The sequence below is a fragment of the Phyllobates terribilis genome, unplaced genomic scaffold (assembly GCF_046119375.1).
Source record: "Phyllobates terribilis strain yellow unplaced genomic scaffold, ASM4611937v1 Scaffold_1__5_contigs__length_1240528914, whole genome shotgun sequence".
Classification (NCBI taxonomy): Eukaryota; Metazoa; Chordata; class Amphibia; order Anura; family Dendrobatidae; genus Phyllobates; species Phyllobates terribilis.
Window position 1 is genome coordinate 792216470 of NW_027362761.1, and position 23297 is coordinate 792239766.

Sequence of the window (23297 nt, forward strand, 5' to 3'; positions counted from 1 at the left end):
TCAGTCTTTGCTGACGACACCAAACTATGTAGTATATTAAAATCTGATCTTGACATTACGATATTGCAGAATGATCTAGATAAGATGACTGAATGGGCTAACACTTGGCAGATGAGCTTTGATGTAGAAAAATGTAGAGTAATGCACTTACGACGGAGTAATCCTATTGCTGCATATATATTAAATCGGAGTATACTCGGGACTACAAAACAGGAGAAGGACTTGGGTATTCTGGTTACAAGTAGGCTGAGCAGCAGTACTCAATGTCAAGCAGCAGCCGCAAAAGCAAACAAGATTTTAGGATTTACAAAAAGAAAAATTAAATCATACAATCTCAAGGTACTGTTATAATAATAATAATCTTCCTATTTATATAGCGCCAACATATTCCACAGCGCTTTACAATTCAGACAATTTACAGACATTATGGACACTGTCCCCATTGGGGCTCACAATCTACATTCCCTATCAGTATGTCTTTGGAGTGTGGGAGGAAACCGGAGAACCTGGAGGAAACCCACGCAAACACGGGGAGAACATAAAAAACTCCTTGCAGATGTTGTCCTTGGTGGGATTTGAACCCAGGACCCCAGCGCTGCAAGGCTGCAGTGCTAACCACTGAGCCACCGTGCAGCACTTTTATAAATCACTGGTGAGGCCACATCTGGAATATGGGATCCAGTTTTGGGCTCCACATTTTAAAAAGGATATTCAGTTCAGTTCAAAGGCGGGCAACTAGATTATTACAAAGGATGGAAGGCCTCTCATATGATGAGATGTTGAAAAAGTTTAACTTGTTTAGCTTAGTAAAACAACGTCTCAGAGGGGATCTCATTTACATTTATAAATATATGTGTAGTCAGTACAAAGGACTAGCACATAACTTATTCCTTCCAAAGACCATACTAATGACCAGGGGGCACTCATTATGGGTGGAAAAAAGGCGGTCCCGGCACCAAAACAGTAAAGGGGTTCTTTACAGTCAGAGCAGTCGGACTGTGGAATGCCCTACCACAAAAGGTAGTAATAGCCGACACTATAACAGCTTTTAAAAAAGGGCTGGAAGATTTCCTCGATACACATAACATTGTGGGCTACAGTTAAATTAGACAAAATGTTACACCTATAGTAGTACATTTAGTACATTTAGTACGGTAATAGTAATTACATAACTGGTATCATAATTTGGTTTGATACAAGGTTCTAGGACTGATCGCCTTTTCTTGGGGTCAAAAAGGAATTTTTCCACGTGATGCAAATTGGCTGAATGTGTCCTGGGGTTTTTGCCTTCTTCTGGACCAACAGATTTAGGCATAGGGATTTTAGTAATACCATTATTAGAATCACAAGAGTAATACAAAATATAAAACTAATTAAAAAATTATAAATGGGTTCATTTTTAATTGTAAAAGAGCAGCAATAATAAAAATGGCAATAATACATTTGTGAGGCCTAGTCCCAGTAAGTTAGTATGTTAGTGTAGTGTTAGTGTAGGGAATACAATTGGGGGAGGGAGGTTGAACTTGATGGTCTTTAAGTCTTTATTCAACCTATGTTACTATGTTGCTACAGTTAGGTCCATATATATTTGGACAGAGACAACATTTTTCTAATTTTGGTTCTAGACATTACAACAATGAATTTTAAGCAAAACAATTCAGATGCAGTTGAAGTTCAGACTTTCAGCTTTCATTTGAGGTTATCCACATTAAAATTAGATGAAGGGTTTAGGAGTTTCAGCTCCTTAACATGTGCCACCCTGTTTTTAAAGGGACCAAAAGTAATTAGACAGATTAAATAATTGCAAATAAAATGTTCATTTCTAGTACTTGGTTGAAAACCCTTTGTTGGCAATGACTGCCTGAAGTCTTGAACTCATGGACATCACCAGACGCTGTGTTTCCTCCTTTTTGATGCTCTGCCAGGCCTTCACTGCAGTGGTTTTCAGGTGCTGTTTGTTTGTAGGCCTTTCTGTCTGAAGTTTAGTCTTTAACAAGTGAAATGCATGCTCAATTGGGTTGAGATCAGGTGACTGACTTGGCCATTCAAAAATATTCCACTTCTTTGCTTTAATAAACTCCTGGCTTGCTTTGGCTTTATGTTTGGGTCATTGTCCATCTGTAGTATGAAACGACGACCAATCAGTTTGGCTACATTTGGCTGGATCTGAGCACACAGTATGGCTCTGAATACATCAGAATTCATTTGGCTGCTTCTGTCCTGTGTCACATCATCAATAAACACTAGTGACCCAGTGCCACTGGCAGCCATGCATGCCCAAGCCATCACACTGCCTCCGCCGTGTTTTACAGATGATGTGGTATGCTTTGGATCATGAGCTGTATCACGCCTTCGCCATACTTTTCTCTTTCCATCATTCTGGTAGAGGTTGATCTTGGTTTCATCTGTCCAAAGAATGTTCTTCCAGAACTGTGCTGGTTTTTTAGCAAAGTCCAGTCTAGCCTTTTTCTTCTTGATACTTATGAGTGGCTTGCACCGTGCAGTGAACCCTCTGTATTTACTTTCATGCAGTCTTCTCTTTATGGTAGATATTGGATATTGATACGCCTACCTCCTGGAGAGTGTTGTTCACTTGGTTGGCTGTTGTGAAGGGGTTTCTCTTCACCATGGAGATTATTCTGCGATCATCCACCACTGTTGTCTTCCGTGGGCGCCCAGGTCTTTTTGCATTGATGAGTTCACCAGTGCTTTCTTTCTTTCTCGGGATATACCAAACTGTAGATTTTGCCACTCCTAATATTGTAGCAATTTCTCGGATGGGTTTTTTCTGTTTTTGCAGCTTAAGGATGGCTTGTTTCACCTGCATGGAGAGCTCCTTTGACCGCATGTTTACTTCACAGCAAAACCTTCCAAATGCAAGCACCACACCTAAAATCAACTCCAGGCCTTTTATCTGCTTAATTGAGAATGACATAATGAAGGGATTGCCCACACCTGTCCATGAAATAGCCTTGGAGTCAATTGTCCAATTACTTTTGGTCCCTTTAAAAACAGGGTGACACATGTTAAGGAGCAGAAACTCCTAAACCCTTCATCCAATTTTAATGTGGATACCCTCAAATGAAAGCTGAAAGTCTGAACTTCAACTGCATCTGAATTGTTTTGTTTAAAATTCATTGTGGTAATGTCTACAACCAAAATTAGAAAAAATTTGTCTCTGTCCAAATATATATGGACCTAACTGTATGTTATGTTAATTATAACTGTATTTTATATGTTCTTTCTGTTAACATCAGAATAAAAGTTTACATTGCTTATATTGCTACAAAGTTAAAATGCCATCCAAAGTTCAAAGATAAGGAACCACTGTAAAGCTTGTAGGGATCTCTTTAAGCTCCTTTGTGAACAGACCCCTTTTATAAGCCAAATGCTGCAAAAAATGTAATTCATAACTCAATGGTGGTTTCAAACGACATCTAAAATTCCAACCTCTGCAGTATGAATCATTACTTTTTAGATTGGCTCGCTGTTTAAAATTAATAGGTAATAGAATTTTCCCGAATACACACTGGGGACCTTATGGAAGCAAATAATGAGCAAAGAGTGAAAATACATATTTCTGTGTTCAAAACCCAATTGCTTGATATGACTTATTTCTCCAACAACGCTTTTATATGTTTCTGGTTGTAAAGCAAACTGAATGTAATGCTTCGAGCAGACAGTTTAGGTGGGTACAAAAGGCAAGCTGTTATCTGATACAGAATGTGTGTAAGTCATTCTTACTATGTCTGACAGATAAAGAAATAAACATTATTTCCTTTTGTTGGGGCTGTCCCAAACCTGTTGAAGCAGATAACAGTGTAGTGAGACAGTTCAACAAATAAGTCATTTTTTATCCCTATGCCTTTAGGGGAAAGCCTCACATGTATGTAACAACAGATAGATAAAAACACCTTGCTGTAATAAGTTTTTATGCAATTTGAAAGAAGCTACAATATTAAAATTTAAAGATGGCATATAACCGCATTTTTGTTTTTAATCCATACATACAATCTTTTCTACCTTCTAAGCTGATGTGATGCACTTTCTTTGCAATATCCATATACATTTTAAATTACTTGTGTGATGGCCGTCCAGACATCAACTTATGGTCACTTTCACATGATCATAATATGGACATATTTCACTATGCAACCAAGGACCTCCTGCGGTTTTTTTTCTGAACCAAATTTTTACTGACCCTTTGTTGATCTACATGAGAAGTGCAGATGTTGTGACCATGCCGTTATGTACCGCATGTACCGGTATTATATGTAATATATGCGGTATTATGTACCGCATGTATGCATATCACAACCATCAGAAAGAGTCATACCTCTGTCTAAAAACTGATCATGTCAGCTGGGTTGTGACACAAAGCCTAACTGTTTTGCTAAATCTTTTCATATAAGTTGAAAAAGATTGGATTTTTCTTTCTTGAATTTGTACAGAGTCAAAGGAAACAGCCCACATATTTTCTTTTCTAATCTCCAATTCAGTATTTTCCTTCAACAGGAACCACGGCATCCTTCCCTGGGCTACTATTAAATTCATAGAAAAATAAGTACACCAATCACCCGGACCTGTTTGGGCTGTGTGGGAAATGTCCTTTGGTGCCAAGCCTGCCAGTCTACATGATACAGCAATCAGTCTTCTTGATGAATGCCCTAATACTGCAGCCAATTTTTAACATAGTAGCTGAATCATGGCCTACAAAATAAATGGTTCTAGCTTACTCGAAGAAAAAAAAAATAGCCTGCAAAATAGATTTCAATATTTATACTCTAATAATCTTAGAATTTTGATAAATTGGAGTTATTTTAAGAAGACATTTGATATGCTGTGCTAAATAAAATGAAATGTAAATTTGAAAATGCATAAGAGCGCAAAATCTATAATATATGATATATTGATATGTCTTATTTAATATGGGATTATTGTGAGCAGGAGGCTTAAAAGTAATAAATGAATTGAATTTCTGGGGTAATAAGTATTCATTGCTGTTTTCTCTAAACAATGCTTTAAAAATTATAATAAGAAAAAAAAAATAAGCCGAGAACTAGTTGAGTAAAAATATAATGGGGTTGTCCAGCTTTGTGAACAATTATTTTTTCTTACTGAAATGCATGCAATTGGGGCTAAAAATCACTTTTATAATAATAATCTTTATATAGCGCCAACATATTCCGCAGCGCTTTACAATTCACAGAAATTTCGGCGCTGTCCCCATTGGGGCTCACAATCTACATTCCCTATCAGTATGTCTTTGGAGTGTGGGCAGAAACCAGAGAACCAGTAGGAAACCCACACAAACACGGGGAGAACATACATACTCCTTGCAGATGTTGTCATTGGTGGGACTTGAACCCAGGACCCCAGTGCTGCAAGGCTGCAGTGCTAACCACTGAGCCACTGTGCTGCACTTTTACAATTGGGTTTCATTCAAATTTTTGCAATGCATGCTGGCTGAAGAAAACTTTACTAGGGGCGGCCGCATTATCCATATTTTACAAGACGTGTTGAGGACATGATTTGTGGCACCTACTATTCTAAAAGTATGGCAGGTTCTCCTCCTGCTCGTGTTACTGCAGCATTCCCCCCAGACTGCACAGCTCTCCAGCCCATACAATGTCTGTTGGTGGAGGAGCATGTGATCAGACCTGTCTATCTGTCTCCTCCGATAGAAAAGCAGTTTTCTCATGTGAAGTTTTCTATTGGACAAGGCTGATGGACAGATCTGGTCACATGCTCCTCCACCAGCAGCCATTTTATGGACTGGAGAGTTGTGCAAACCCCTTTAATGCCCAAGCATATACAGTTTTTGTGGTTGCAGATTACATCTGTCACAGTTACGATTATGAAACTGACGAGCAAAATTCCATGTATTGCATGATGGCCACAGATGGTACTGCCTGTAAAGCAGCATTCACACTCATGTGAAATTTCCAAGTGCCGTCTAATTTTTTTCTCGGCAGCACTCAAATCCATTCACACATCCAAGAATGAGATCGATAAGACTCAGAACTACAGTTGAGTGGACCCAAACTTAATAGTTCGGGATTCATACCGGACTGTTAGCGTCCGGTGCTAAATTCTGAACACGAACTTCCCCTGGAAGTCCGTTGTAATGTTCGCAGTTTCGGGGGAAGTCTGTTGCAGGGAGAGAGAGAGAAATTTTCCAGCTCAAAAGTCCAAGTCCCCGTTGTCTTCAATAGGATTCGGGTTCTGGTTCAAGTTCAGGTACACTTCTGGTACCCAAACAGAACTTTGGAATAAATTTCAGGTCGTGTACCAGAACCCAAGATTCCACGGGTCTGCTCATCCCTATTCAGAACATGTCCTATTCTGGTCATCTTTTGCGGATCAAAATCAGCCATTAAAGCCTATGTGGACCTGCGAAACACGGATGCAAATCAAAAGCCTTCCGATTTACACCCCTTTTGAATCCGTGCCTCACGGACCTGTTGCTTAGCGATGAATTTAAATGAAAAAAATTTGACCTTCCAGGGGTCGTTTTATTGGCTTGGAAGCAAGCACATCTCTTCAGGAGGAAGAAGATGGAAGAGAAGAAAACATAAGTAACTAGGATACAATTAGGATGACAGAAAAAATACTTGATCCATTTATATTAGATGAAAGAACACTGATGTGTGACCGCAGCCTAACTTGAGAGGAATGGGAGCATGCGGGTACCTTTTAGGACCATAAGTACAGGGCTGTACCGATTCTTCAATCAGCTGATTGTTGGGTGTGCTAGGAATCAACCTCACTGATCTTGTATTGATTACCCATCCTAGGTTACTAATAATAAATCCTTGATCACTATTCTTAAAGTCACAGAAAACCCATTTAAAGTATTTACAATTGTAGAAAAAATTATAGGGAATGAACTATTGACAGATCCTATTGATTTCCGACATTTCAGCTAGCCAGTTTCAGTCTAATCAGAATACCTCAAAATGCTGCACTCCTTTATCTGGTAGAAAATACAACACACTTTTGTTTCACTTACATTGAGTTCACTTAGGAAAGCAGTGCTGCAATTCTTAGCAACAGCATTTACTGGAAATAGACGCAAAAACCACTTAAAACCGTACACTTTTTTTATCTTAAATAACATTTTTGGACAGAGATTTCGAATATAGATTTCCCTCCTCGCGTTCCAAGAGCTCTAACTTTTTTCTTTTTCTTTTGTCATAGTTGTGTGGGATCTTGATTTTTCCGGGACTAATTATAGTTTTGAAGGAAACCATTCATTTTACAATATTTTATCATGAAAAATGGGATAGAAGCAATCCATCTTTGTTTTTTGGATTTTATGCTATACGTAGTTCACTTTATAGTAAAAATTATGCTACAACTTTGCCCTACGGGTCACTAGAATTACAGTGATACCAAATTTATGTCGTTATTTTTATGTTTTCCTATTTAATCACTATATAGAAAAGATATTATGATTTTTTTTTGTTTGGAGAATTTACACAGGAAAATGAGGGTGATTTGAACTTTTCTATATTTTTTTTATCTCTTAAAATTATTTTTCATAGTTCTTTAAATTTTTCTATTCATCTCCTTTGGGGTCGTGAACCTACAATTGCTTGATTGCTTGTATAGTACACGGCAATAGTGTAATATAGCAGGCAGTGTATTGTAAAAATGACTGATCTCCACAGGCTGGGTTGCATTAGTGTGCAAATATGGTAGACACATGGGCCTTTAATCTCACTGTAAGGCAGGTGGGCCTATGTGCTTTGTTAGGGACATGAATTTATTATTCCCAACCTCTTAAAAGGAATCTGTAACAAGGTTTTTGCTGCCTAATCCAAGAGCAGCATATTGTAAATTCAGAGACCCTTATTCCAGTGATGTATCACTTACTGGGCTGCTTAGTGTAGTTTTGATAAAAATCCCTGTTTTATCAGCAGGAGATTATTACTAGAGAACTAGTAACCCTACTGCCAGGTAGTCGTGTATATTCATGAGCCGTATACATGCTCACACCCAGCACTGATTGGCAGCTGTGGACACTGTACGTGGACACAGAGCTGCCAATCAGTGGTGTGGGCAAGGTTATTCAGAGCTCAGCAGAAAACTGGTAGATCTGCAGCAGATAAAACAGTAATTTTATAAAAAATGACAACAAGCGGCCCAGTAAGTGACACATCGCTGGAATCAGGGTCTCTGTCTCTACATCATGCTGCTCTCAGATGGGGTAGAAAATGCCTAGTGACAGAAGCCATTTAAGTACTTTTATCAAAAATGACAGCAAAATCTAAAGGGTTGAGCTGCTGCAATCGGAACTAACTGCAAACATAGCAGTTAAACCTGAGTTCTGGATTTGTAACACAGGCAGCACCTCCTTTGTATGGATCTCCTCTACACTGTACACGAACAGTGGATATCACAGATGGCAATCTGGACTGAGTGGGGTACACAGGCTAAATGGTCATGACACTTACTGAGGTTCGCCGGGTGCTGAATCTATGTACTATTCACTATGTGAAGGTAAGCTTAGCCTTTGCCAGCAGAAAAAGCCTAGTATGATTTCAGTGTCATACTAATAACACAGCTTTCAGACAGAAAGGGAGAGTTTATGTTGTTTTGTTTCCAGAAATGTGTTTGAGCACAGCTTAGTGTCAATGCTGCGCAGCCCTCCGCTATTCGGAGAAAGCTGCCCTTGCAGAATTAGTGACCTCTAAAAACAGGTTCCTGTGCAATTGCACTTTTCGTTTTAAATCATACAGAGCAGTATCTAGTTGCAGACTTTTAGGATGGAATGATTGCAGGCTTTGTGTAGATGCTGAGATTAAATTACGTTTTGTTTGAGAAAGAAAACTCCAGAATACTTCTACCTTTCTGCTCCAGCGCAGTGCATTGTAACGCAGATGTGCTCCGGATACAAAGACACTATCATCTGAATACCTTGGGGATCGATTTGATATACTTAATTGGTCTTTATCGCACAGTTACACTTTAACACTTCTATTAAAGAAAGCTCAAAGGGGTAAAATTACCAGCTTTATCATCTACTCTGCGTATACTGTTTCGTCTTTTTATCTCTGCTTTATTCAGAGCAGGTCGGCAGGAACATTGAGGATAGTTCTGGTGTATATCTAGCCATATGGTCTTTCTTTTCATAGATTTATTACAACTGCTTATAGGATGTCTTCATACATGGGGTTCTTTATGGAATTCTAGGTAAAATAACATAGCAGCCAGGTATGAGCTGTAATTGAATCAAAAATTTAGATTTCAGCTTTGTTTTGCCATTTTTTTATGCACCCCGCTGCTGCTTTTCTTTATAATGTATAATAATAATGGGGATTTGGTTATTGGTCCAAATTAAATTTAGTATTGTTAATAATGTGGTCTATAATTGCTTGGATGTGTTTGATATGTGTCAATGTGCATGCAGACCTAAATATTAGCAAGGGTTAAGCTTATAGTATTATACAGTATCTTTATATTATACAGTGGTTTTCCAAAGTATTCACCCCCCTTTGGCATTTTACCTATTTTGTTACATCACCCCTGTGTTTAAGTATTTTTGTAATCCGATTTGCGTGTGATGCATCAGCACTAAATAGTCGAAGTTGGTGAAGTGAAAAAATATAGGCATAAATTACATATATGGGATCAAATAACTAAAAATTGGCATGTGAATATGTATTCACCCCTTTTGCTATGAAGCCCCTAAAAATTTCTGCTTCAAGCAATTACCTTCATAAGTCGCATGCTTAATGTAAGTAAGTCCACCTGTGTGCAATCTAAGTGTCACATGGCCTGTCAGTATATACACACCTTTTCTGAAAGGCCACAGAGGTGCAACACCATTAAGCAAGATGCACCACTAACCAAACAACACCACTAAAGGCCCCGTCACACTTAGCGACGCTGTAACGATCCCGACAACGACACGGCCTGTCAGGGATCGTTGCTGTGTCGCTATGTGGTCGCTGGTGAGCTGTCAAACAGGCAGGCTCACCAACGATCAGGGGAGCAGCGACATTGTGGAAAGAATCTTTCCACGATGTCCTGCTCCTGGTTGCCAGCCTGCTGAAGCAGGAGCAGGCTGGTAACCATGGTAAACATCGGGTTACTAGGGGCACACGCGCACCTAGTAACCTGTTGTTTATCATGGTTACCACTCTGCTACAGTGAGCGGGAGGTTACCGCTCACTTTAGCAGGCTCATAACCATGATAAACAACGGGTTACTAGGTGCGCGTGTGCCCCTAGTAACCCAATGTTTATCATGGTTACGAGCCTGCTAAAGTGAGCGGTAACCTCCCGCTCACTGTAGCAGAGTGATAACCATGATAAGCAACGGGTTACTAGGTGCGCATGTGCCCCTAGTAACCCGATGTTTATCATGGTTACCAGCCTGATCGCTGCTCCCGCTGGTCACACACAGCGATGTGTGCTGACCAGCGGGAGGGCAACGACCAAAAAATGGTCCAGGACACTTTGCAGCGATCAGCGACCTCACAGCAGGGGCCTGATCGCTGCAATGTGTCACACATAGCGACATTGCTGGTGAGGTCGCTGTTGCGTCACCAAAATCGTGACACAGCAGCGATCTCGCTAGCGATCTCGCTATGTGAGACGGGGGCTTAAGACCTTGTAGATCTCTAAACAAGTCAGGGACAATTGTTGAGAAGTACAAGTCAGGGTTGTGTTATAAAAAATATCCCAATCTCTGATGATCCGTCAGAGCACCATCAAAGCCATTATCATTAATTGGAAACAACATGGTACCACAACAAACCTGCCAAGAGAGGGCCGTCCGCAAAAACTCTCAGCCCAAGCTAGGAGAGCATTAATCAGAGAAGCAGCACAAGAGACCAAAGGTAACCCTGGAGGAGCTGCAGAGTTTCCAAGCAGAGACAGATGTATCTGTCCATATGGCTACAATAAGCCATACATTCCATAGAAGTTGCCTTTATGTAAGAGTGGGCAGAAAAAAGCCGTTACTTACTCACAAAAATTTTAATGCTCGTTTTAAGCTTGCCAAAAGACATGTGGGAGACTTCCCAAATGTATGGAGCAAAATGCTATGGTCAGATGAGACCAAACGTTTTGACCACAAAGGTAAAGGCTATATCTGGTGCCAAACCTACACAGCTCATCATCCCAAGAACACCATCCCCACAGTGAAACATGGTGGTGGCAAATACACATATTTGGTATTGCTGCATTCGTAAAAGTCCGATCTATCAAAACATAAAATAAGTTAATCTGATTTGTATATAGTGTACCGATAAAAAAGATTTAAATGCCAGTATTGCCTTTTTTGGCTGCTGCAACATTGCAATAAAATGCAATAAGAGGCGACCAAAACATCTTATCTATTCCAAATTGGTATTGATAAAAATGCCAGATCAGGGCGCAAAAAATAAGCCTTATATCCTGAAAATTGAAAACGTTACGGGTCTCAGAAAGTGGCGACACAAGCTAATTTTTTTTACAAAGTTCTAAAATGTTTTTCACCACTTAAATAAAAAAATCTTTACACGTTTGATATCTGCATAATCATACTGACCTGGAAAATCAAATTGCTTGGTCAGTTTTATCTTTTAATGAACATGGTAACTAAAAAATTGAAAAAACAATTGTGGAATTGCACCTTTTTTTGCAATTTCAATGCACCTGGATTTTTTTCCTGCTTTCCACTGCATTGCACAGCAAGTACAACTTGTCCCGCAAAATACAAGCTTATATATAGCTATGTGGATGGAAAAATAAAAAAGTTATTGCTCTTGAAAAAAGGGGAGGAAAAAACAAAAATGAAAAAAAAACAGGAAATTGCCCAGTCATGAAGGGGTTAAAGGGTTTGTCTTACCTTATTAACCTGTTCCTAGTAGCTTTTTAGGCCACTTGGATTTCATAGAGAGGTCCCTTGCTCATGACTTCCCTTAAACCAGAGCAAAGTGTGGCTTTTCCTCTGGCTGACCAGAACATGGATTTCTTGGATGGCTATTTATTTAAATAACCATTATGTAATGGTACAAATATATGGCCAGCGGCGGTTTCCATTGGCATTAACACTTGATTTCAGTGGGTTAATGAAGCTGCACTTGGAGTAATGATCACTAGGCCAGCTGTAATGGAAAGATGTAGCAAGACAACACTGACAATTTCTCAATAAAGTCATGTGCAACGTCTATAGAAGAGTCCTTCCAAGAAAATAGCTGTGATGATTAACAGAGCTAATGGCAATGCTCAAAAGAGATGGGAGATGAAGACTATTAAATAAAGTAGAAAATCAGTTACTTCAATAGATTAGATAGGTAGATACTAGACAGATAGATAGATAGATAGATATTAAATAGGTAGAACAGACAAATGGATAAATATGCATACAATAGATAGAAATGTGATAATAAAGAAAAAAATAAAGAAAGATAGTAGAGGGATAGATAGATAGCTAGATAGATCGTTGGGATAGATAGATCATTGGGATAGATAGATGATAGATAGGTAGATAGATAGGTAGATCGTTGGGATAGATAGATAGATCGTTGGGATAGATAGATAGATCGTTGGGATAGATAGATGGTTTAGATAGATAGATAGATGGATAGATAGATAATAGATAGATGATAGATAATAGATAGATAGGTAGATAGATAGGTAGATCGTTGGGATAGATAGATCGTTGGGATAGATAGATCGTTGGGATAGATAGATCGTTGGGATAGATGGTTGGGATAGATAGATGGTTTAGATAGATTGATAGATAGATCGTTGGGATAGAAAGATCGTTGGGATAGATAGATGGTTTAGATAGAGAGATAGATAGATCGTTGGGATAGATAGATGGTTTAGATAGATAGATAGATCGTTGGGATAGATAGATGGTTTAGATAGATAGATAGATGGATAGATAGATAAATAGATAGATAGATAGATAGGTAGATCGTTGGGATAGATAGATAGATCGTTGGGATAGATAGATAGATCGTTGGGATAGATAGATAGATCGTTGGGATAGATGGTTGGGATAGATAGATGGTTTAGATAGATTGATAGATAGATAGATCGTTGGGATAGAAAGATCATTGGGATAGAAAGATCGTTGGGATAGATAGATCGTTGGGATATATGGATAGATAGATAGATAGACAGATAGATTGACAGATACATGGATAGATAGACAGATAGATACATGATAGATATATGGATAGATAGAAAGATAGATAGATATGAGACAGACAAATATAAGATTGACAGATAGATAATGATAGATAGATACTGTATATGGATAGATGGATGGATAGATAGATAAGGTGTATGTGTTTATGGAGCACTATGAGAGGCTATGCCCTGGGAGGAACTCTTGCTTCTACTATGATCATGTTTGCTATTAAGTCTTCATGGTAACTCATCTTTTAGCTATAACTGAAAGCATGAAAGGGAAACACTCAGCTACTAATGATTTTCTTCTTTGTCTCTGCAGCCCCGTCTCCAGTCACTCATGTGAAGAAAGGAAAAATTTCCAGAAATAGCATTTCCTTGTCTTGGCAGGAACCAGAGCGACCCAACGGTATCATCCTGGAATATGAGATCAAATACTTTGAAAAGGTCTGACCTTCTGTAATGTACAATTCTATCTTTGTGTGATTTGCTCTCACTAACTCTTCTTGGTTGGGGAGCCGTCAACTACATAGGGAAATTGATTACTAATTGATTGTGTCTGCAGTAAATTACCAGGGTGACTTCCAGTGTGTGTTTTTCATTAGTGTGGCACAGCAGCATGGGAAAACACATTAAAAGTTCAGGTTGGCGATATTGGAAGACATTGCTCATCTAAATAAAGGTCATCCCATTGAATTACTATAAAATATATAGTACTGCATATATGTATCATAATTTGTTATATTTGATATAACGCATTGTGATACAAGCTCATCCAGACAGCGCAGGAAATCATTTTGCTTGTAAATAATTGCCTTAAAATGCCGTCTGTAAGACATTGATTATTTGGCTAAAGCTGGAAACAAAACCCAGGAAATGAAAGCACGTTTGAAATATTCCACTTACTAACAGCACGTGCGTCTGTAATTTTTCTTTCCTAGTCCTGTACTGTGCCACAGGCAAAAGCAATTATGTGATGTGATAAGAGAGAGTCTTACTAACAATGAAGTGATATAAAATGTTACGTTAGAAGTGAGCAAAGGAAAAAAAATAAATAAATGGAAATTAGAATTAGGTTTAGTACTCTGATAAAGAGAATTTGAAAATATACAGAGCTTTGTGGTGAGTGTTTTAGTACATACAGTTACATCAATCATACAAAAAGCCATGTATAATGCTCATCCAAGAGAAAGAAAACATTAAGACCTTACGAACATAACAAAGTCATATTATGGTCCTCTAGGCATATCATGTTCTTCTATAGTTTGCCTCTGTGTGGAACAGTGTTTTACTTTGAAAGAAATGATATCGAGCATAAGATGAACCATAAAACGGTATGCGCGCTGGGGCGTATAGTAAGCTGTTTGCTGTATTAAAGATTGGTTTAATATGGGGCTGTAATACAGCCCCATGAATGAGCAGTTTCCATGGTTCACAATTCTTAAAGGCTCATTCAGACCTCAGTTATTTTTCATCAGTATTTGTATGCCCAAACCTGGAGTGTCTCCAAAATAGAGAACATGTGTCCATCTTTCAATTATAGTTTTATAGCTTTAAGTTCCACTCTTGGTTTCAAACACTGATGGAAAATCACCGACGTCTGTATGAGCCCTAAAGATAATCTGCAAGTGGCAGTGAACTGTCACTTGTTAATTATCAGATTATCGGAGTTTCTGGATGGGAGCGGTTGGCGGGGGAAAATTGCTGCCCAATTAACCCCTTCTCTGTTCCGTTCTGTAATTGTAAGAAATGCAATATTTTTGCTTTTGTCTTTGTGTATAAACCAAGGACCAGGAAACTAGCTACACCATTATCAAGTCCAAGGAAACAGAAATCACATCAGAGGGACTGAAGTCTGCGTCGTCCTACATATTCCAGATTCGTGCACGCACGGCCGCAGGGTACGGGGTCTTCAGTCGCAGATTTGAGTTTGAAACCAGCCCAGTGTGTAAGTCATTTTAATTACTGTCAGCTCATGTCCATGTAATAGTTAGCGGAAAGAGTCAGCCGATCAATACCATAACAGGGAACTGTCATTCTTACACGGCTCCAGATTTCCTCTCCCAGGCCCCATGCATTAAGTGGAGAGGCCTCATTCGTGTCACTCACGTGGATAAGTTAACATGTTGGATCCTGCTTTCTCCACTCCTTTACTCTGGGGTTATGGGATGTAAATTTCAGTCTAGTCTTTAAGTGGAATATTTATAGAAAACTGCATTGTAAATGACATTGTAGTTTGCATATGACCCAGTATATCATTTGCCCTTTGAAATGATAAGACTTTATTCTAGCGTATTGATTTTTAGGTAAAACTACTTAGTGTTTTTCAGTCTTTAAAATTATCACCAAATAGTTCCATGGAGTAAGATCTATCACCACTTACTAATGTATTAAGCGAGATGCCTCTGCAAGGCAATGCCACATGCAGTCATGGCATCATAATCCTAATATTTATATCCTGTTTGTGAGATGTCTTGTATTCTGCGTTACCTTCTGCCTTGGGGTATTCATGTGTTCAATGCCCCATTCGTAGGGCAATTGTAAAACAACGTATCAGTAGTCTTAAATTGTAACCGTCATCTTAATTTTTATTTCATAAATCAATAGTATACATAAAAATTAAAAAAAAAAAAACTTCTCTATTATATCTCATCAGACAAAGTTGTTTCTTTCACCTCCTGGACTGATAATTCACTCTCAGTTCATGGGTAAAATTTGTATTCAGTGAAGAAAGATTTTTACATTACTGAGATAGGAGATGACACTTGGTGCTTTTGAAATTTAATGGAAAAGAGAGGAGGGAGGCGCTAGAGGCAGAGATATACAAGTACTCCTGAACTGACAGTCACAGTTCTTCATAGAACCTTATGGACACCAACTGCCATCTCCAAACACATTAATGGGGAAGTTTGTTTTCACTGAAGACAGACTTTACCTGTGAATTGAGAGTGAATCATGAGTTCCGAAGATGAAAGAAGCAGATTTCTCTTTTAAGACATACAGTATTACAAAGTTTCCTATTTTGACATACACTACTGATTTATGGAATAATATTAAAATAAAACGAAAGTTACTCTTTAGATAAAACACCGTGTGACAAAAGTGTGTGCAGGCAGCTGTAAGGAGATGCAGAGGGAAACAGTAAGCTTTGTGTTTTTTGCATCAAAACTTTTGTGCTATTTGCAAACTGCCTTGTTGTAAATGTATGCATCTAATTTATAAAAAGTTTACTCCATCTAGTACACCATTCTGTTTTACTGACTCCAAAACTTAAAGGGAATCTATCAGTAAATGTAACGTGAGGACTGCATGAGGTAGGGGTTAAAAAAAAAAATTCAACAATGTGTCACATGTCAGGCTGTGCGGTGCTGCTTACTTAGACTGAAGGCTTCATCACCTTGTGGCTATCATTGCTCAGACTACAGCAGCGCGTACCAACTGGTCCGACTCTGCCCCCTCCCGTGATAAGTAGCTCACTGTCTATGGACTATGTATATACAGAGCCTGGTGTGGGCGGGAGCAGCTTTTCAGCTCTGCTGCGTTGCAGAATTTAAATACTTTATGTCAGAATGGCTGCACTAAGTAAACTAAGTGATTCATCATTAGATTCAGGGCCTCTTTTATCCCGTTTTCCGGTACACACTATGGTAAAACCAATGGCGTCGTTCAAAAGTACAACTTGTCCTGCAAAAAATACATGGCCATATTGACCGAAAAATAAAAAAGTTATGGCTCTGGGAAGAAGGGGAGCAAAAAATGAAAGCAAAAAAATGGGAAATGGCCTTGGGTGAAAGGGTTAAAAACAAGGAGAAAAGAGGGTGTAGTTAACTTTTCTGAATGCATTTCAGTATAAGAGATGCAAAAAAAGTATCGTATTCAATAGAAGGTCAAATTACACTATATTTGATAAATGGGGGGCCAGTATGTTTGAGCAGGAAAAGGAAACGTAGGTACAGTACTCCTTCATATCAGTAATCCTACTCATAGCATCAAAAGGAAAGGGCTATACAGAGCAGGAAAATATAGTAGTTAGTAAGTACTCTTAATTGATGGCAGTGTTACCTTGTGAGCACCCAGGCAGATTAAATAAAAAAAATGCTAAATAGAGGCGAGTGACCGATTGCAAGCAACCGCCGCATCAGGGATAATAAGATAGCATGGTTGACAATGGTACTTCTCAACAAAAATACAGAAAGCTGAAAAGTCAAAAGCACAGAAAGATGTACTTATTAAAGAAATACTTTCCTTGATTAAAACATATATTTGATTTATTTTTACTTGAAGGACTGTTTGTTTTCACCTACACAAAGTAGGGAGAAAAGGAAAATTCCACGTGGATTTTCATTTGACTTGTGTAGCAATCGCCGGCTGCCTGTGAGTTTTGTATAACGAAACTATATTCCCTGTTTTCTGTCTATCTGCTCAGCCTTTGCCGCAACCGGGGACCAGAGTCAGATTCCTCTTATAGCGGTGTCGGTCACTGTGGGAATTATTCTTCTGGCTGGAATGGTTGGTTTTCTACTCAGTGGAAGGTGAGCGGGATTGTGTTGAAGCTTTGAAAACTATTTGTATTTGCATATTATGTACACTCAATTCTAACTATGCTGTAACATCTATTTTATTTTCAGGTTTATATTCTATAGAGTAAACACTTTAAAACTGTTCTATAAAATTAGCTTGCATGGTTGTATTGTAGATAAGAGGAGAAACCTGAGAAGGTTTCAGATAGTTAAAATGTAAAAAACGAGACCTGAAGTGTAAAGCATTGGTAAGTTTCTCTAGGAGGACTCCGTGCCTTTGCTTTCTTTTCTTATCCTTTCCCATGTTTGTACAAGGCATTGATTTCTTCACTTGAACCACTCTCTTGACAATCCAAAAAATTAGTGAACTAGAACTCATTGCCCATGAGAAATGAGCTGAAATTCCTCAGGAAGGTGCCAGAAGCTGGTGTCTGGCTATGCATCATATTTGTAGCAGGTCATAACAGCCAAAATTGCTCTACTAAGCGTTAAAGGGAAGGTGCCATCAATTTTTCTTTTTTTTTTTCTTTTTGTGAAAATAACATTATAATATTAATTTAAGCTTTGTAATGCAGTGTTTGCATAGATTGCAAACACTGCAACATGCAAAATATCTATATAAAAAAGAAAGATTACCTATACTTGCAGCTAGGGGGAGCATCTTCATGTATAGACTTTAAGCAGCTACAGTAATGCTTACTTGCATTATGTTAGCTGCAAAATTGGGGCAGTGTCCTTGTGACATCAAGGTTTCCCTCCCCTTTTAGGTGTTATACTACACCCAAAAGTAGGGGAGGCAGAATAAAGACTAGAGACAATGCACCGCCATTTTCTTGGTGACTGCACTGTGATCTAATCTCAACCAGCTGCTAAACAGGAAGTGGATCTCAGTATATTTACAGAAGAGCAAGCAGAAGGAAGACAACGGACTGTGGAGCAATGTGGACCTGAGGAGCAGAGCTGCACGCAGTGGAGAAGAGAGCAGCTGCGAGGCCAGGACCAAGGAGACTAAACAGTGCAGCGGTGAGGGTCCATAGCTTTACTGCACAGGCAGTGGAGGATGGGAGAATATGAGAGCAGAGCTGGGGGAGCTTGTGTGTGTGTGTAAAAAGCTTCCAATTACATGTCCTCAGTGTGGAAGCTCTGGGCCACAATGAAATGGCACCTAGACACACCTACAGCTGTGAATTGAGCAGCCCACAGAGGCATGCCCAGTTCACAGCTAATGTGGCTACAATGTTACCGATAGGGTCAGCATCCAACCGCTGAAGCCTATGTCCAGGGCTGCCGTATTTGAAGGAGTGTGAGTGTAGTGTAGTAACTCTTACACTCCTGAAAAGCAAGATGGCAGCCCCCAGTAGCTGCAAAACAAATTAATAAAAAATAAACTATAAATACTGGGCACTTGAAAATATGTTATAACATTAAGGAATTTAACATTTTAATTTATTTTACATAATGTAAAAATGCGGCACCTTCCCTTTAAAGACACTAGTCATGAAGAGGTTCCACAATTCTGAGACTGTCAGTAAAAGTGGAATATTGTGTTTAATTTAGAGAAACTACCTGTTATATTAGTTTTTAATATAGTTTTAAAACTACTCATTTAACTGGATTCATAACATGCAGTCAAAACATTTCCTGGGTCTTTTTGTGCTATGGGGTTCATTTCTGGTTTCTTTCTGTGAGCCCTAGGCGGGGCTGTCACCCATTTAGACCCCTGAACCTCTGATTCTCACTGCCAGTTAAAGTTCCTGCTCTGTCTGGTGCTATGTGCTCCTGTGTTGCTGTTGAATTCCTATTGTCTGATCATGGCTTGTTTCCTGGCCATTCTTTTTCTGCTGAGTATGTACCTTTGCTGCCCCCCCTGGTCCTTACCCCACTTCCTTGATTTCTTTCACCGGGTTCACTCCTCCGGCCAGCAGCTCTTCCATAGAAACAATTCAGTGAACCCCATTGTAAGACCAGATCCCTGTACAGGCGTTGAATATACAGGCATGGGTTCCTCTGAAATCTACCAGATGGAGGGGCTAGCGCCAATTCTGTCCTAGGTAGCCTATTGGAGCTTAATGTCTCTAAAAGACATTACAGGTTTATTGCAAACAGCAGAAAGTTAGTAAATTTTGCTAATAAATCTAATTTGTACTGAGGGGTTGAATAATTTTGATTGTTGACGAATAACTGTTTACATGATATTTATTTCAGGAATAGTTTTTGTAGATTCACACGTAAAACTTATATTTTAATGATTTCCATAGCTTCATGCATGCTTATTAAGACAGAAAATAATTCCTCATCCAATTTGGATTAAATTGTTAGGTCTGAAATTTTCAGTAAACTAAATTTCATCAGCACAAATACCCATTAGTATTCTATTTTATTTCTTAATTATTTGTATTTTACAACCTCATAATACATTGAGATTTCCTATTAAATTGCTGTCACCTAGCTTTTCTACCAAAATAACAGGATTATTTATTATCTCAGTCCTAGCGAAGTTTGCCTTTACAAGGGTCAAATGAGCTGTATTGACAATCCCTTTAGTTGGTTAATTTGTCTTTCCAGAAAGTTTTCAGTAATTATCTGGATAATTGGGGCCAGAACAAGACAAAATCGAAATGTATTTGCATAAATTGCAACTATTAGGTCTTGACTTGCAGGAAATCACAGACTTTAAAGATTGAAATCTCATTGCATAGTCTCAGTTAGAAAATTAATTTTTATATCTCTTCTCCGCCATTGATTGTTCAGTTTATATTTTGTTTAGGGATACCAAAATCACTAAAAATTAAATAATGTTAACTAGTAATAAGTAGTTTAGCAGAAGTGCTATATTTCTAAATAATCTGTCATATATATTTAACCTATTAATTGGTTGATCTATCCAATAAACAAAGTTGTACCCCCATAGATACGGCTCTTATGTTACACCTGAAGAAAGATGTTCCACTCAACATTGGTCCATTTGCTATGCAAAGGACTCTCCTCTTCATTTTTTTTATTCTACTCATTTTGCTCCATTAATTCCACAGCATTTTACAGACATCATCATCTCTGTCCTCATTGGTACTCATAATCTAAATTCCTTCTCAGTATGTTTTTGTGATGTGGGATGAAAAAGGTGTACTTGGAGGAAACCCACAAAACTCAGTGCGAATGTACAAATTCTTGCAGATAATGTCCTCAGTGGGATTTGGACCCAGGACCCCAGCGCTGTAAGGCTACAGTATTATGCCACCATGCTTCCCCTTTGGATAAGTGACATATATTTATTTACTATGCTTTCTTATATAGTGTCATCATATTCCAAAGCACTTCACAGATTGATCTTCACTGTCCTCATTGGGGCTCACAATCTAAATTCCCTATCAGTATGTCTTTGGAGTGTGGAAGGAAACCCACAAACTCATTGCAGATGTTGTCCTTGGTGGGATTTGAACCCAGGACCCCAGCGCTGCAAAGAAACAGTGCTCAGCACTGAGCCACCGTACTGCAAGAACATATACAAGTTATAGATCAGTGAGGGTCTGACTTCTGGAATCTAAACTGATCACCTGAAAGGGCACTTTTACCCCCATTAGAATGGAGTGGTAGTGCACATGCTTGAATGTTGCTCCATTTATTCTCTGTGAGGCTGCTGTATATAAGAAATTAATGGAGTGACGGTCAGGCATATGCACTGTCACCCAACTATAATGGGTATAAAAGTGCCAATGCGAGGATAAAAATGGCCATCTGTTGATTGGTGGGGGTCCAACTGTTGGGACTTGCACCAATCTATAAGATATCATCTATCCTTTAGACAACCCCTTTAAGAAAATCCTGTGTAAAATGAAGAGGTATCCTATTGAACAGCAGTTAGAACTTGTGACTTCATTGTTTAGCCGCATGTAATTAAAAGATGGACACTAAGACATGAAGACATGTGGTTTCTAGGCAACCCGAAGATAGAAAAATGCAGAACGCACTGCAGAAGAAAGCTAATTTATGAAAATTGCCAGAGTAGGTCATGGACAGGCTCTGTGATCCTCTAGGTAGTCTACTTATAGTGTTTGATATTTGCATTTGCATTTAGGTTGATTTGGTATAAATCCAAATGAATAATTTAGTTCTCACATAATGGCTCACATACAGATGTGACATGAGCGCTTCCAGTAATAATATGGACTGGCAGGGGACGTTATCCATCCAAACTGGAGTTTCTTTTACTAACCAATGTTTTACAGAGCACTGAATTTCACTTTGGGGAGGGAGCTTGATTTTTTTTCAAGGGCTCATTTACACGCCAGTTTTTCACGTGTTAGTGCTGTCTGTTTTTTTGCAAGGATTGCACTCCTACCTATGACAGCCTATGGAGCTGTTTACATGTCAGATTTTATTCCTCGGACTGACCAGTCCATGCAAAATCATGGAGACACGTCTGATATTGATCTGAGTGTTTGATCAAAATCGGTAATGCAAGTCTATGGATCAGTGAAATAATTTGACATTTGCATGCCATCCGTGTGCTGTCTGTTTTTCTCTGACAGACAGATAGGATACGAGGAGGAACTTATTTTTTTTCTCATCACTGAAAAAAAAAAAAAATTAACTCTGATCAAATTGAAGAACATTTGATGAAAATCTGATGAAACTTGGTCTGTTTTTCTCATATGTCAAAATAACTGACATCTAAATGAGACCTAACACAGAGGTCCAGATTTCCTGCCTCTTTTCACATAGTTTATTAAAGTGATTTGTAATAATTTTCTATACTTTTCTAGTGGTGACTGCAAGCAGACTGAACTTTAACTATTTTAAATGGAAAATAAATTAATGTTTATGTGTAGACATTTGCTCTTTTTTACTTTACAGTTGTGACAGTGAATATTGGAGGAGTTCATAGATAAGGAGTGTGAAAGTTGTATTGTCCTCTGATTGAGGTCTGGTCCATGGTTGTGATGTCCCCCAATGGTCTGAGGAGCACATTTCCTAATTGATGTAAAAATACATAAATCCATGTGATACATTCATTCCTGCTTTGAATGTGTCAACGGTCATCATAAGTTTGAACTCCCAGACTCTGTCTCTCTGGGATGTGAAGTTACCTTTCAATACCAGCAATTTCATGTCAATGGTGCTGTGATCAAGGCTACGATAATAAGTAGCCACAGGTAGATCTATTCTTTTTTCTTTTATCGTGCAGAATTTTAAATCACAGTATATCTTATCTGTTGTGGAATGCAATGCAAATAACAGTGTAATTGTTTACATTGCACGTACTGCATATATTCCTAATCTCACAAAATGTATTATTATCCTGCTTATGTCAAACTAGAAATTTAAAAAGGGAACTGTACTTTCAGCAAACTGTACATAAATGAGTAATATAAGTGAATATAAGAAATATATATATATATATATATATATATATATATATATATATACACACACTAAAAATATATACATATGGAATGTCTTATCAGAGAATTCTGCTTTTTTCTTCACTTACCAGACTTATCACTTATTCCTCTATAATCTGAAGCAGGATGCTTTCCAGTCACATTCCAGATTCAAAAAATATATATGACCTTTATTCCAACATGGTTAAAAAACATTCCCAGGTATATCTGAAAATATATTAGTTTTCCTGTACATTTCA

General features: G+C 38.4%; 1 protein-coding gene across 3 annotated transcripts in view; it reads left to right on the forward strand.

Moving 5' to 3' along the window:
* EPHA5 (EPH receptor A5) overlaps positions 1 to 23297 on the forward strand; it is a 585860-nt gene that overhangs the window by 456167 nt on the left and 106396 nt on the right. For all 3 annotated transcript variants that reach the window (XM_073637053.1, XM_073637052.1, XM_073637051.1), the window contains exons 6-8: positions 13459 to 13583; positions 14925 to 15084; positions 17563 to 17668. In XM_073637053.1, coding sequence (XP_073493154.1) covers positions 13459 to 13583; positions 14925 to 15084; positions 17563 to 17668 — 391 coding nt within the window. The remainder of the gene's footprint in view (positions 1 to 13458; positions 13584 to 14924; positions 15085 to 17562; positions 17669 to 23297) is intronic.